The sequence below is a fragment of the Electrona antarctica genome (assembly GCF_951216825.1).
Source record: "Electrona antarctica genome assembly, chromosome: 17".
Taxonomy (NCBI): Eukaryota; Metazoa; Chordata; class Actinopteri; order Myctophiformes; family Myctophidae; genus Electrona; species Electrona antarctica.
The window spans coordinates 21,888,281-21,902,260 of record NC_136798.1 but is presented as its reverse complement, the minus strand read 5'-3'; the positions used below and the strand labels follow the sequence as shown (position 1 = coordinate 21,902,260).

The 13,980-nt window shown below is 42.8% G+C and overlaps 1 protein-coding gene across 1 annotated transcript; it reads left to right on the top strand.

Annotated features, from left to right (window-relative positions):
• Positions 1 to 2,134: 2,134 nt before the first annotated feature.
• Positions 2,135 to 13,732, top strand: nus1 (NUS1 dehydrodolichyl diphosphate synthase subunit). Its single transcript, XM_079526607.1, has 5 exons — positions 2,135 to 2,823; positions 5,186 to 5,317; positions 9,977 to 10,129; positions 11,094 to 11,193; positions 11,897 to 13,732. The coding sequence occupies exons 1-5, from the start codon at positions 2,424 to 2,426 to the stop codon at positions 11,985 to 11,987; spliced, it is 876 nt and encodes a 291-aa protein (XP_079382733.1). The 5' UTR covers positions 2,135 to 2,423; the 3' UTR covers positions 11,988 to 13,732.
• Positions 13,733 to 13,980: the final 248 nt, after the last annotated feature.

Sequence of the window (13,980 nt, the reverse complement as noted above, 5' to 3'; positions counted from 1 at the left end):
GGACGCCCCCGGGGACTCCCTGGGGACCCCCACATGGTAACTCTCATTTCTCTACCGTTTCGGACGTGGGGCGGCTCGCCGGAACTGGGCCGGCACCCTGGCCGTGGTCCTGTGGGTCTGGAATTTCCGGGGACCCCCACACAGAGTTGCACCACTCACATTTTTATTTTCTTCCATGGAACAGTGCACTAACCTTGTGCACTGTTCCACTGTTGTCAGTTACTGGGAAGTCTGAGGTTAAGAAATTAGAAAAGGGAGTTAGAATCTCAAGAAGGGTAAGTGTACCAGCTTGCCTGATTGAGTCATCAAATGTGCCCATATAATCATGTCATCATCCTCTATCTGAGTACTGCACTGTCAACCTGCTGAGTTTAATGCAAGGTTGGACAAAGTAAGAGAATGGAATAAGATTAACCGTGGGATAGGAATAGATCAGTGTGGTTCTCAAAAAATAAAATTAATGAATTATTAATAATAATAATAATCTTTTCGGCTCTGGAGCATTATTTTCAGTTAAATAATGCCTCGGCCTAGGGGCACGGTGGCACAGTCGGTAGTGCTGTCGCCTCACAGCTAGAAGGTCCTGGGTTCGATTCCCGCTGGGGACGCTGGGGGCATCAGTGCCCATACCCGAGGTGGGGTTGGCGAAAGGGCCTTTCTGTGTGGAGTTTGCATGTTCTCCTCGTGTCCCCTAGGGTAGGTACCCTGGTCTCTAAAACTACCTCCCCCTGGCCAGCCGGGGCACCTGATGGAGGGGAAAGGAACTGGTCGGAATAACGTGTTCCTTCCACGCAATACGTCCGGCCAGGGAAATTCCCCCCTGTCCTTAGAGTATAGCCCCTGTCAGGTGAAAAGAAGCAGCTTGGTCAGTCCACTGCCCCCCCAGGTTGGCAGAGGAAGTGTAGCGCCCAGGATTACATTAGATAATTGGCACTGGGTGAAAAAACTGGGTTGCAAAATCGTGGGATAAAAAGGAAGTGCATGCAGGAAGATCGGCCTCAAGCTCAATGCCAAGAAAACAAAGGTAATGACAGTCAACACCGATGACAAAACCATTGCCACTGCAGACAATAGTTGCTGCTCGAGCGAGTCGAGGACTTCAAGTACCTCGGGGCCTGGACTGCCTCAACTAAACAGGATCTGAAGGTTTGGAGAGCATGCCTGGAAAGCCTTGCACGGGATGAGGAGAGTGTGGAAATCAGATATGGGAGAAGACCTTAAGAGGCGGCTGTTCATAGTTACTGTGGAGTCAGTACTGCTGTATGGGGCCGAGACATGGACCCTTACAATACAACAGGAAAAACACCTAGGTGGAGTGAGTCTACACAAGAATGCTACGAATGGCACTAGGTGTCACATGGACGGACCGCATCAGAAATGTGGACCTCTATGGGGACCTACCATGGGTCACGGACAAAGTCAGAGGGAGAAGGATGAGGCTGGCAGGGCACTGCGTCAGGCACCCAGAACTTGAGGCAAGTAAATTGACCCTAAATTAACCCAGGGCAAAGCCAGGAGAAGCGTACCACCTATGTAGACGTGCTGCGGCACGACAGCTTGGCTGACAACACTGCAGAGCTCAAGAACCTGATGTTGGATAGGAAATTGTGGTGGGGAGCGATCCAGGAATCCCAAATTGGTGTTGGCTAGACCTCACTCTCGCAGCAACAACATTTGATGGACTTTTGAAATACTGTATTATTTAAACATTTTAAAAAGTTTAACAAAGGCATTATATTTATATTTTAAAACATTTTCCCATGGACCACCTCCAGGTGGTCCAATAGGCCTATTGGACCACTAGTCTGTGGACCATCAGTTGAGAAACAGACATGGGGTGCATGCATTGCATAGCAATTAGCAAGTGTTACCAAAGCACTAATCTTAGCCCATATCCCATCCAACACAACAGGTGGTCCCCAGGTTGAAAGTCAGGGTGGTGGTCCCTGGTTCACAATCAGTTGAAAACCTAGCCTACTAGATGGACATGATGGTACACACTAGAGGGCGACATAACACAACGTCACTGCTACAGCTGCCCTGATATATAATTCGTTGTACGACGGAGTAGCGCAACAAAATAAATTGACGATCTACAAGCCCACGGGGCGTCGCTTCACCATGCGTCATGGGCTTGTAGATCGGCACATGCGTCACCACCGTCTCATGACCACGCACCGGGTTCAGGGGTGAAGGGTTGCTGACAGATGAATGAAGATGGCAGCCGAGGGACTGAGATGGAACTTGGCAGCGAAGCTAAATGGCTCAAACCTTAAAGTAGATTAGCCGCGTATGTATGCGTCACAACTTACTACCGAACTGACATGTGGCTCTGTTGCGACTTCTAACCCGCTATCCTTTGACACTCTTTAGCGAGGAAAGCGGTGGGTGGGGTCCTGGGAAAGGACTGCAGCTCCCTCGTCATGGCGCTCATCTGGGAGCTGGTGTGGCGGGTGTTGCATGTATTCCTTCACCTCCACAGGACGCTCGTCACTTGGTTCCGACTGCGGCTTCGGAACTGGAACGCGCGGCCATGGTGGAAGCGGGCGGTCGCGGCTCTCCTCATGCCCATAGCGCTCGCCGGCTTCCCGGACCACTACAAGAAGCTCACCCCGGTGGCCGGCGGGGCCGGCGGCCAGGGGAAGCGCTCGGCGGGCGGTCGCCGTGTGCGGTGCACCGCCGACGGCAAAGCTCTGGAGAAGCTGCCGCTGCACATCGGCTTGTTGATAGCCGAAGAGGAGCTGAGCTTCACGGACATCGCCAACCTCGTGGTCTGGTGCATAGCCGTCGGAATATCGTATGTCAGTGTATATGATAGCCAAGGTGAGCGTTATGATTTTCTTCATGTTTCAAATTAATTTATTGGAAATACACCTCCCCGCCCCGTCTCCCTACACTCCGCGGTCATGTGCTCCAGCTTCTGTTTTTCCGGCAGCGGTTCTATTTACAAGAAGTGGGCTTGCACTAATGTCTAGTTGATCTATATTTGTATCATACATTCCTCCTAGCTCTGTTCCATAGCCCTAATGCCGTGCATCTAACGGCATTATAGGCTATGGACCAGAGCTACTACATTCCTAAATTTCTAACCTGAATCATGGCTTTACTTACCCAGTTAGATCTTTGGTGTTAATTAATTTACTCTTGAGATTGTAATAGAACCAATTGGACCATTTGTTCCGTTTGTACACTGTACATTGTTCCGTTTGTACAATGTATACAAAATGTATACATTAATTCTGGGTATTTGTGTGTACTTACAGCACACAGGGCCATCCTCTTCAATACGTGTACATAATGGCGCTCATGTCTAACATTCCCTTAGCTAACATTCCCTCAGCTAACATTTCCTCGTATTTATTGCAGAATGACACACCACTTGGCTAAAGTTATATCTCTGCTTTTGGCAGCTCATTGGTTTTTGAGGCCCCATATCGGCATGACCCATTCACCCATTTGAGAATTGACAGTGATTTACTGCAAAAACAGATTTCCTCACAAATATCTGGAATTTACAGCTGCATATGGATGCTGCCAAGAACGACCCTGTCCCTTTATTTCCCGCAGCTTTCACTGTAAAGCTTCTTCACTTGTCTCAAAGTATTGCTTTATTTTATTGCTGTTTTACAATTGTTGCACTTGCACAATCTTAGTTGTGAATCATGTCACACACCAACATTTTGCTGTTTCTTAATTCTTGAAAGCTACCCATTTGCCCTTCATTACAGTAGCATTGTGGTTTATCTTGACTATTGTTTTTTCAGGCTGTATTTGACATTGAGATTTCCCCAGTTCAAGGCTACACACACATTGACTCTGGCTGGGACATTTCAGTAACATCATAGTAGTTCCTCTTTACTATGACTAACAAAGTTAATTTGTTCCACAGTACGTGTCTAGTTATTAAGCTTCCAGTGTTCATTTTCCTATATGATATGCATATCTTAGACTTGTGAAACAATAGACCTGATTTGGCACATTTAAACCACACCTTAGAATCACATAGATACAGTGTTCTTAAACAAGTTAGGGAGAGAAAGGGAGGCTCTGGCATGATTTGATCCTATAGGCCACAACAAACATCCATACATGTGTTTCTGTTCTCGTCTTCTGACACTCACAACCTGCTTTATTGGCATGACTAATATTAACCTTTACCTAAGTAAAATCTACCAAACTGGCTATCAGATGGTCAGTGGAATGGAAGTGGAACACATGATATGAGAGAAGTGTGTTTGGTGAAACAGATTAAATGTGCCATATTTATGACAACTTTAACCAATGTTAGGAGGTAATAGGTATTGACATGTTTTCCTGACTTATTTCCTTGTTTGTACAAGTAGAGTATTCCACCCATGCTTAATTCCAATTCCAGTGAAGGAGAGGCAGGGGCTCTTATGGTTAAACCATCACTACACAAGCCTGTAAAGTTTTGTGACTGCATCTTGCACTGTTATGATTCTATCTTCAATTTTGATTACAAATTCTGAGAGAGAGGGAGAATGACTCACAAGGTGAAAAGTAAACATCAGCCACACTATTTCGACTGGTAACAATACCAGACCCGCTGGTAAATATAAGATACTAGGATAATGCTATAATAATAGCCTAATAATAGGCTACTATCTGGGATTTATATAGCACTCAAAAACTGAAACCTGATAATATACTTTTATGCATGTACATTATAAATAACACACTTTTTCACAATACATAGACTATATGATAATTTAAAAACAAAATGTTAGTTTTTTCCTGGTTATGGTAGCAGATATGGGCGATTTTGGGCAAAATCTAATTTCACACTATATTTTTAACCAAATACCTCTTGACCTTATTGTTAGGATGACTATTTTTGCTTTAAAAAATATTGACATAATTCGATTTTTTTTAATCAATAATGCCTACGTAATAACTAAATTAAATAATAATAATAAAAAAATAGAACAACTACAACTGTTAGGTAACATTACACCACTTTAATGGTGCCTTTAAAACTAGTAAAAATACATAATTCATGCCATATAACAACATTAACATATTGGCCAATGGCCCCTAACCCAGATCATCTCCAAACACGTCATTGTGTATTACTTAATTTTCCACAATCTGTATGGACTGGCCCCATAGCTTCAGTCAACTAAATGTCAAAATAGCTCTTGTGAAAATAACTCTCTTCTGCCAGGAGTTTTCCAGAAGAACAACTCTCGCCTCCTGGAGGAGATAGAGAGGCAACAACAGGACCTGTTGGGCCTAGAGGCTTCTAAATATAACATGCAGTTCCTCAGCAATGGGAATGACAAGCACCAGCACCAAGGTAATGCCATTTTTTTCTATTTAATTTTAACCACTTTTTTCACCCAGTGTCAATTATCTAATGTAATCCTGGGCGCTACACTTCCTCTGCCAACCTGAGGGGGCAGAAGACTAACCTCATGCTTCCTTCTATGCATGAGGAGTCCAAGCTGCTTCTTTTCACCTGACAGGGGGGAGTTTCCCCGGCCGGACGTAGCGTGGAAGTACACGTTATTCCGACCAGTTCCTTTCCCCTCCATCAGGTGCCCCGGCTGGCCAGGGGTAGGTAGTTTAGAGACCAGGATTACAGCATGTTTTTGTGTGAGGATACCTACCCTAGGGGACACGGGGAGAACATGCAAACTCCACACAGAAAGGCTGAAATGCCATTTGATTTTCAGTTTTTCACTTGATTTTTCTGTTCTACATCTTTGCTGTGGATCCGCCCTCTATGCAGTCAGGCATAAGATGGCACAGGACTAGGATTTGGTGTCCTCCAGGGTGAGGCTAGTTTCACTTCTCAATCAGAGAAGCCGACATAGGTATCCGAAGAACTCGCCAGTTTACCAACTCGCCGCGATTTAGTGCATTCTAGTTTTACTTCACCTTCATTTAAATTGCATTGAATTGAGAGAGAGAGAGAATATAGTTGTTTAGAGTTAACACTAGAGAAAGTAGGAATGCTAAAAGTTTAAACACCAAAGTACCGAAACAATGTAATTAATTAGTAAACAATTCCTGAGATGGTAGGCCTTTGTATCATTGGTATTCACATACTCACCTTTTTATCATCATCTAGCTGACCATTTAATTGCACAACATCATTTGATTACTTTGGAAATGAACTATAACATCTGTGAGTTTGACCTACTACACTGAGGAAGACCGCATGTTAGCATAACAATGAAGAATTTTCACCCTGGCGACTTTAACTGGCGAGTACGTCTACTCTAATGTAGCCCATGTACAGTGACAGTAACTGTCTTTTGCATAATCACAGATACAAGAGTAACCTTAGGGGTGTCCCAGATAGTACATTTTATATTGTCTGATTCAGTAATCGTATTACGCAACATCTGTTAATAAGCACCTCTGATAGTAGAGGATATGGCAAGATAATATCTTTGCTGTGAGGTCCGGCCCTTAACCTTTTGGCTGTCGAGTTGTAGTCAGTGTGGGTATCACATAGAAGCCCAGTTCGGATTTTCATCAAGTCCTACGACTCCTACATGTCTATATGTCTATCTTGATGGACAATAATAATGATTCACGTTCTATGTATAGCACTTCTCAAAATCAGCATTACAAAATAAAGAAATTAAATACACAGTACGTAGTATAGACTCAGAGTAACCAACGGCATCGGAAGAGACTGAAGAAAACATGGTAAATAAATGGGAATTATGAGTACTGGGCATTAACTTGAACTTTGGAATGATGAGCAGTGCTTTGCTTGAAGAGCCCAGGCTACACGTTTGTTCATAGGCCGAAAGTGGTTCACAAATGTAGGTTGGAGCTTGATCAGACCTGACCTTGAAGATGATTAGTACAATTTTTTTAAACCATTCTAAAAGATAGGAAGCCTGTCTATGGATGATAGGATTGAAGAAATGTGGTCAAATTATTTGGAGACAGTTGAAAGCCAAACTGAAATGTTCTGTACCATTTACAAACAATGGAGAGACTTTTGGGTAAGACTGGTGTCCAGACTGAGACTTTCGGTGGTGAGGTGACCACCACTCCGGTGGTGAGGTGACCACCGGAGCTTAAATAACATTGAGCGGTAGTGAGTAAAAACAGAGAGAGGGGCTGTGGCGGTGGTTTGCTCTTCACTGGTCACCTAACCACCAAAAATCCAGACTATGTATGAGGAGGTGTGAGGAAATGCAAGCATGAACAGAGATGGACTGGCATTTTATTTTGGCAATGTTTCTCGTGATAACAATTAGATTGAATTATCCTTCTTTATTTGTTGTCCTCTCATTTTCAGGATGAGAGGACAGTGGAGAGACACAAGGACCTAGTGCTAGTCTAGATCTTACAAAGTTCCTGTTTAACTCTGAAACTGTAAACAACTAAACATGAACCATTATGAGTCCATTTGTATACCTAATACCTTCAGAGTGTGAAGGTATTCAGGTGTGTATTCCAGTCCTTTGTGTGTGAGAATTCTGATCCCACCTGTTTGTTCGTTTAAGAAAAAGAGAAGGCTATTTTTACTCTAGAAGATGGAGGCTATCCAAATTGAATCCTAGAATAGAAATCTGTTGGCTCATTTGCTTTTGGCTACAATGTTGTACATTAAGTATTTATACACAATCAAAATGCCGCAAGGAAACATTATGACCAAGCTGTCCACCCTTATAAATGTATAGCCTAGTTGCTGATGGATAATTGGTTCATCAGCATGTTCTGGAAACAAATGGATGGAAATATGGTACAGCATCTCTTCAGCCATGTGTTGCATCATCACTTAGTCATTGCCCAACTGTTGCCACCTAATACCCACCAGTTTGCTCATCTGGTGGCTCGTCTGACGAGTAACTGACATAGATAGAACAGTTGGCCAAATGCAGAAAATGATATGTTGGAACAATGGGACAGAAACTACCCCAAAAGCCCATATTGTCAATGTCTCCACTTACACCCTCCAGATGTGAAAGGGTAATTTCTTTTCTCTCCTTTCTTTCTTTTTGTGGGCTGCGTTCTATGGCAACGGGCACCATGCTAGAATACCCTTTGTAGACAGCTACTCTTCTCAGCTGTCAGGTTAGACCTGAACATCTCGTTTCAATTCATTCAATCAAAGCAACCCGCATAAACAATATTCGTTTGCCTTTAATTCTGGAGCGTCATCTGTGCCTTTCGAATACTACGACATTCTGTCCCATTCTGTTAATTTTACAAATTTACACTGAAAGTTAGAAAGTAACGCTGCGCGTGTATCTGTCATCATCTGTCACAGGGCGCCGCCATCTCTGACTGTTTCTGACATTGACAACAACGAGCTCTGGCCAATCAGACGCGTGGGGCGTCACCAAGGGCGGGTCTCTGTCTAAAAGCGGACGTAGAAAGAAATCATGCCGTTTCAGAGGGAGAAGACTAGCTCTACAGTAGCTGCTTGTATGACTCCCATCATGCCCGTGTGAAATAACTAATATGGGGAAGGGTTGGGCTAATGGAGATGGAATTCTGTCAGCCAATATGCACTGACTAGGAAGTGTCTGCTTACAGCCCATGTGTTCAACCCTGATAGTGGAATAGCTCTATTGTCCCTGAGCTACTGAATTTGTCAGACGATATACAGGCAGTATTGAGGGCAAAATGCCCTTTCCTTTGTTCCCCCTATTGGACTTCATCGGTAAGCCCAATAGTGGTTAAAATACCCATATATATGTCAAGATGGGAACGTGGCACAAAGTAAAACTATAGAAAAGTGATTTAGACTGGGTTACTCTGTGGCTTAAATAGTCGCCATTAAGTCCCACATATAGGTACAGTACCTGCTCAAAACAAATTGACTTTGAATGTAGCTCATCATAACCTATACATATGCCCCCCCTCCCCCCAAACTGTCTCTCAATCTGTATCTGCATCTATCTAAAGTGGAAATGGAAAATTATTTTAAATGTTTGATATACAGGTCTAATGTTTGTTTTTAGTTCAATGTTTGTTTTAAAAACGCCATTGACAATGAAGGGAAAATTTACGTCATATTATCCCTCATTACGTCGGTCTCTTTATTGTTAATGGCATGGCGTTTGTGTTGGCACAGTTTGTTTTACATCACCATTACATCACCTAATCAACATGAGTTAGACTTTAATATATTAGCGCCCCTCACTTCACACAGGTGTGATTTTTATTAAAACGGCTAAATAAAATGGCATTGTAACTCTAATTACAAATCTTAATTAGGGATGTGAATAAAAAATGATTTTCGACTCATCTGGACTAAAAGAAATTGTCAAAATCGTCCATCTACAAAATTCTGGTCCATCTTGGTAAAATGTTATTCATGGGGTCTGGTCATAAAAGCTCACATACAGTCATCAACAGTGTGTGTCAAGTGCATGGAAGTCTAAAGTTCAACAACAGTTATTTTGCAATGTGTGCTCTTGTACTTCTATCTGTTTGAGGGACAAATGGAAGCGGGAGGGAGGGGGGGGCAACAACATGTCGCTGGCTCTCACCCGTTTAGGACCATTTTAGGGAGGGGTTAGGATTACAGGCAGTTACATACAATTAGCCAGTACATGTGTGTCCGCAATAAGTCACTCAAGCTGTGCTTATTATAATACTGATAGCATTTTCAAACACCAGGACCACTACAGAAAATAGATATAAAGTGATGGATGGATACCGGACAGTGAATTTTTCAGTTCAGTGATGGATAGTGCTTTCAATTCAGTGGCAGATCGTTAATTCAATTCCTTAATGGAACATGAATTTAGTTCAGTAAGGCATGGTGAAGTCAATTGTTCCATGCTGGACAGTGAATTCGGTTCAGTAATGGATAGTCGGTGATTAATCTAAAATATGCCTCCCACAGCTATCAGGCTGTTGGCATGATGCAAGTGACATGCTCCATTTTAGTAAAACAAATGTTGTATAAAAAAGAGACAAGAATCAGTCTGGGTATATAGTAATGTCGTGTGTGTGTGTGTGTTGTGTTCCTCAGTGCTATCCTGTCAGCCGGTAGTGAAGGTTCTGTCACCAGCCGATGGGAAGCAGAGCATCGTTTCAGCAGCCCAGCAGCTGTGTCGTTCCGTGGAACAGAAAGAGAGGCGCTCCAAAGACATAAATGTCTCCATGCTAGATGCACTACTGAGAGGTATGGGGGGTGTGTGTGGCACACATTGGGGGATAGACCTTCCTTTACAATCAGTGTCTGTTTCTCTAAAGTTAGGGGGGCATTTGATCAAATCTCAGGGTCAGGGTCAAGTCATTATATTATTTTGCTTTTTTCCTTTTGTTGTGTAATGATACATTATAAAATGATTAGCCTGAACTAGCAAATAATCTATTCTGCATAATTGTGTATAGCACAACTCTGGGTGACCAGGCACAAAATGCCTTCTTCAGCGTTTCCCTGCGTGTCATTCGCCTGTTCTCTGTCCGCCTGTCCCGTTGGTGCTATCAAAATAAAGCAGAACTTCATGCACTTTTCCCCTAGCATGGCTCACACTGGCAACCTTCACCCAACCCTCCAACACCATGTGACAATGAATGAGAGCTGAATGAATTGACATCCCATCCACCGGGATGGGATTAACCATGTGAACCATTGCGTTGCTATTCTGGTCTAGTCATTATAGGCAGACATTTGACAAAAAAAAGGGCGCTCTTATCATCATACATCACATTCCGTGCTCAGCCAATCAAATCATCACATTTCGTGGTACAAACACACACACAAAGCTGTGTGTAGGAGGGGCCAGCGCCCCTCAAAATCCGATCTACAAGCACAAAACTTCGTCATATTGTGAGCTTGTAGATCGTCTATTTTGGGTAAAGATATATAGTGTAGAGGCAAAAAAAGGGGTCGGCCAAGTACTAACCCCTCAGGAACCCCGGTCAATAAAGTATACAGTAAGTTCTAATGTGGGAATTTCAACAAAGTTGTGAATCTCCGCTAGGGGGCAAGCGATGCAATCAAAGAAGTGACTTCTACACATGACATGATGTGTGCAGAAGTCAAATTAAAGTATTTATTTTGAAAAAATATCTCTGCCCGACAGCAGAGATATACTAAAGTATTTCCTGTTATGTCAAAAGTCGTATTGCTTCCTTTTCAGAGTCAAAGAATATTCCAGACCCAGAGCTGGTGGTGAAGTTTGGCTCAGTGGACAGCACACTGGGATTCCTCCCCTGGCACATCAGACTCACCGAGTTCATGTAAGAAGTGTGTGTGTGTGTGTGTGTGTGTGTGTGTGTGTGTGTGTGTGTGTGTGTGTGTGTGACCGACCTTTTGGCTCTTACATCATACCCATCCATGCCCAAAGTGGCCACCATGTGGATGGTCAGTGTGGCAATGCGCAGGAGAAGTAAGTTTCATGTGAGTCAGTGCAGGGAGAGCTGGACCAGTTTAAATATGTATTTACCCAGGAGCTCCCTCCTATACTTTGTGTATGTGCATGTCCACATGCAGGCTAGTGTGTTGTATTATGTCATTAATTTAAAAAGTATAACTTTGACTGAGACTCTGCTTGTACAGTACGGTTTTTAGAAGATAAATTTAGTACAGAAGTACAAGTGTACTTGAATACTTATTTGAATTTTGACAGTGACATCGTTCTCATTTAAAAGGTTGTCACAGTGGAATAAAATACTCAATACATCATGGAGTCATCAGCTTTCAATGTATGCGTAAATAATAGATTTGGGTATGCTGTTGCTGTGTCTTAGATCTTAGCTATTTTATACAAAAATTGCCAATCTACAAGCTCACAATCATTGTCAGATTGTATATATGATATTATTTATGATTTTAAAGATCAGACGTTCCATGTTGTAAGCTACTCGGTTACTTCAATATTGCAGTGGATAAAAGTCACCCTTCTCTTAAAAGTCTTCCTTCTCTTGTCTGTCTCTGTTACAGTTCCCTGCCTTCACATATAGATGTGTCTTACAAGGACTTATTGGGTGCTCTACAGACGTATGCATCGTCTGAGCAGCGGCTAGGCCAGTGATTAGGCTCTGGAATTGAGGAGGCTACATGTTGAACTGCCTGGCCACACCAAGACTTGCCACATTGGAAATGTAACTCCCTTACCCACTAGGTACCATCAGCTGCGACCTGTGGAGGAACTCCATTTCCCATCATGCGACAGCCAAACAGGAAAATAACTTAATCTATGGGGCAATGTGGTGTAAATAAAAGCTTAAAGCTTTTTACTGTCCTATCCTATCTCTGTTCCCTGTTGCTTACAACTAAACTGCTCACAAAAAGTTTGAAAATTAACTTTGGTCAATTATTCCTCCCCTTTAACCTTTTTAGACCTGAGGCAGATTCTAAAAACAAACCATTCCTATATGAGAGCAACATAACACAACAGCCCAGCTCAAACCCATGTTGTTTAGCAAGGTGAGCACAGCTCCATCCAGCTCCTCCTGGTGGCAGCGTCGCTGGCCGCTCCAGTCTTACTACACAGACGGTATACTGCTGCAGTCGCTATGGTACATCACAGCGGTGAGTGTTGACCACAGCTGCGTCGGGCTACTGGTCGAGGTGCTAAACGCCCGAAAGCAACCGGAACAGTACTTGGAATAAGTCTGCACCGAATGCAACCACCAGGAATGTCACGGAAATGTAATTATGTCACCCGTACGTACGAATGGTAGGTGGGGAAGCCTGATAATGGCTGCCAAGTAGCTGTTAAGAAAAAGACGCAGAGGTAGCTCCCGGCATAAAAGGTAAAACGTATAGGTTACACCAGGTCTAAATGGGTTAATAATACCAATTGGTGTTTGTATTTAGTCACCCTTACAACGAGGTACAGCTTTCGGCCAGGCATTTGTGGTTATTTTCATGATTCTGAATCCTTTCCAAGCATTAGTTTTGCACAAAAAACACTCCTTGGGCTAAATTCGGCCATAGCCACTTGCCCAAATGTGATGACCTCATCACATTTGGGCATTTTACTGACTAATCGACGATAAAAACGATATAAAATAAAATACCAATTGGTATTCTTAAAGGGGACAAATAATCAACCAAAGTTAAGTTTTCAAACTTTTTGTGAGTCGTTTAGATGGCCCCAACAATGTGTTTAATTCATAATGTTGATGTTTGGATTGTAGATTGAGGCAAACCACTGAAAGATTTTTAGAGACCTGAAACAGAATAATACAGCCTGACTGCAATTCTTGTCCATTCATCTAGGAAGACTCAAAGTCTCAAGGTTGGCGGGAGGTCTCTGCATGATGAGGTCATGAATTTGCACTCCAAACATTCACTCCGTCCAAAATCAACAGCTTCAGCAATCATGTTTTGAACACATGGCGCTCTTATATTGTTTTCTGTATGTTTTGCGTGTTTTTGCCTCCGTCTGTCTACATGTATTTCTGTGAATAATCCACCAGGATATCTTTGCACCCAATTGATGGAACCATTAACAAGAAACTATAATTGGGCCACAAGACAAAACAAGTCCCTGAGCTGCCGATGGAAGGACTTGGGTGTTGGAAACCTCACAGGACGACGTATGAAGTGTACAGTAATGTTTCGTCACCCATGGGGTTGGGTCGGACCCGAAGGTCAATCATGAGGGGCATGGACAAAGAAGTTTACTTCATAGATATTGTTAATGATGACAATGTAAGTTTGGGTTCCCAGTGTAAACCTGGTTTGACGATCACACTGATCTAAATCTTATGTCTGGATGTTGTTGATGATGTGTAATGTGCGGATGTATTAAAGGTTATTCTTCCTCTACTACTTAACTGCCCTCATCTTCTTCCCTATCCACTCGCCTTCCACCTACAGTTATGACATGGCTTGACCACAATGCACCACTCACTCAGAAATGTAAATCATTTTAGGTTATTTTAGAATATTTTGTTGATTACCTGTGTTTCCTAGCCGTTAGTAATTTTATTTGCAATTTATTTGGGTGTCTGCAATGTTCTTACACATTTATTTAGAAGATCTTTGTATGGTAACATTGGCCAAATAAACTAGAT

What these genes read in the sequence shown, in the direction of transcription:
- nus1 (XM_079526607.1), top strand. Translation starts at nt 2,424, where the DNA reads ATGGCGCTCATCTGGGAGCTGGTGTGGCGGGTGTTGCATGTATTCCTT. An exon ending in TGACAAGCACCAGCACCAAG is followed by an intron (nt 5,318 to 9,976) that starts GTAATGCCATTT and finishes TGTGTTCCTCAG; the next exon opens with TGCTATCCTGTCAGCCGGTA. An exon ending in GCTAGATGCACTACTGAGAG is followed by an intron (nt 10,130 to 11,093) that starts GTATGGGGGGTG and finishes CTTCCTTTTCAG; the next exon opens with AGTCAAAGAATATTCCAGAC.